We start from the raw sequence: 1,443 nt of genomic DNA, 5'->3' as shown, positions 1-1,443 counted from the left end.
GGAGAAAGAGATCGAGAAATCGATATGGACAGCAGTAAGAAAAGTAAAGGGAAAAAAGAAACAATTCTATACATATTATGAGCATCTTTACTCACCTTCAATCCAAAGGTATCACTCGGTGTCTTGAGCATATACCGCTGTATCGTGTTATTCATTATGTCAATATCTGAGGCGGACGAAATGGGTATCGAAGTAGACACAGCCGCATCCTCATTGATTTTGACCGTCATAGAGGACAGTGGGAAAACTGGAGGGTTGTCGTTAGTGTCACGGACATAGATAGTGACCTTGAAGGTGTAGAACTGTTGACCGGACTCTGTCTGAGCCGCCACACGCAGGGTCAGCTTGCACGTGATCTCGTAGTGGCACAGAGTCTCTCTGTCTATCCGAGCAGATGTTTTGAGAAGCCCCGTGGTGTTCCCTATTGTGAATAGATTGTTGTCAGCGTCCGGGTAGATGAGAAGGCGGTACCGAAGACTGCCATAGTCGTCACTACTCAACAGTTGGGAGATGTTCGAGTCTTTCCCGATACGACCTATGGTGGAGGGGACGGGCTGTTCTTCGTCAATGGTGTACTCAAGGTCAAACAGCTGACCTTGAACTCTGGAGCCGTGGAATATTCCAGACAGGAAGATGAAATAAGCGAAGAGGCGGTTGGCAGAAGTACCACTGTTGTCTCTGGTAGATTGCCACATTGTAACGTTTATTTAGTATTACAAGGCTTATGTTGTTGCAGTTTAAAGTTGAGAGATCAAGGCTTAAAGGTCAGCACAGACCAGTTTTCACATATACGCGAGCTTTGAATTATGCTGTGCAATTTACGTCATAGCGTTGAAAACAACAAGCAAATATGCAATTATTGCTAAGAGTACTTCTTAAAGGTGTAGTGCTGTTATATATTTTTTTATGCCACCACATTACATCACACCATTACGCTAGGCTCAGTAATGCCAACCCGATATTGTTTCCAAAATCCCGCGGAAATTACAGTTTAAGGCAGAAGTACTGCTAAAAGCTAAACCATCAAGTTCCATTCAAATTTTTCACAGAGTTCTGACGAACACAAAGGAATCACATCCTGCAGCTAATCTCAGCGCGATCATTTTGATAATTAGTCGAAGCTTGGACAGTTGGAGTTGGCGCAATGAGGGACGAGGGAGAAGCCTGGCTTGCTATCTGACATGTCCCAATTACACTTTATTATTCCCATCTGCTTTGCAGTTCCGGAGTCATGAGGGGTCGGGAGGTCACAGCACACTGCCTGATTTGATGATGTCTCGCCATCTTCTGGTCGGCTTGATTGGATGTCGTGAAACCTGCAATGGAAGAGGAGGAGAAACTAATGATGGTGAGTTGAAAGATGAGGGAAGAAGATTTGGGGTTGGAGTAGGGGTGCATTTTCTTCTAAAAATTCTCGATCTGAAACAAAGAGCGGGGGTGGGG

The 1,443-nt window shown here is 44.8% G+C and overlaps 1 protein-coding gene across 1 annotated transcript in view; it reads right to left on the bottom strand.

The window, feature by feature from the left end:
- LOC101857927 (protocadherin-9) overlaps positions 1-1,349 on the bottom strand; it is a gene marked incomplete in the record, with an annotated part of 80,100 nt that extends 78,751 nt beyond the window's left edge. The window contains 1 exon segment of the mRNA XM_013091357.2: positions 96-1,349. Coding sequence (XP_012946811.1) covers positions 96-695 — 600 coding nt within the window.
- Positions 1,350-1,443: the final 94 nt, after the last annotated feature.

Source organism: Aplysia californica, unplaced genomic scaffold (genome assembly GCF_000002075.1).
Source record: "Aplysia californica isolate F4 #8 unplaced genomic scaffold, AplCal3.0 scaffold00034, whole genome shotgun sequence".
Lineage (NCBI taxonomy): Eukaryota > Metazoa > Mollusca > Gastropoda > Aplysiida > Aplysiidae > Aplysia > Aplysia californica.
Note: the sequence above shows the minus strand (reverse complement) of the source record. Positions and strands in the feature narration are given on the sequence as shown.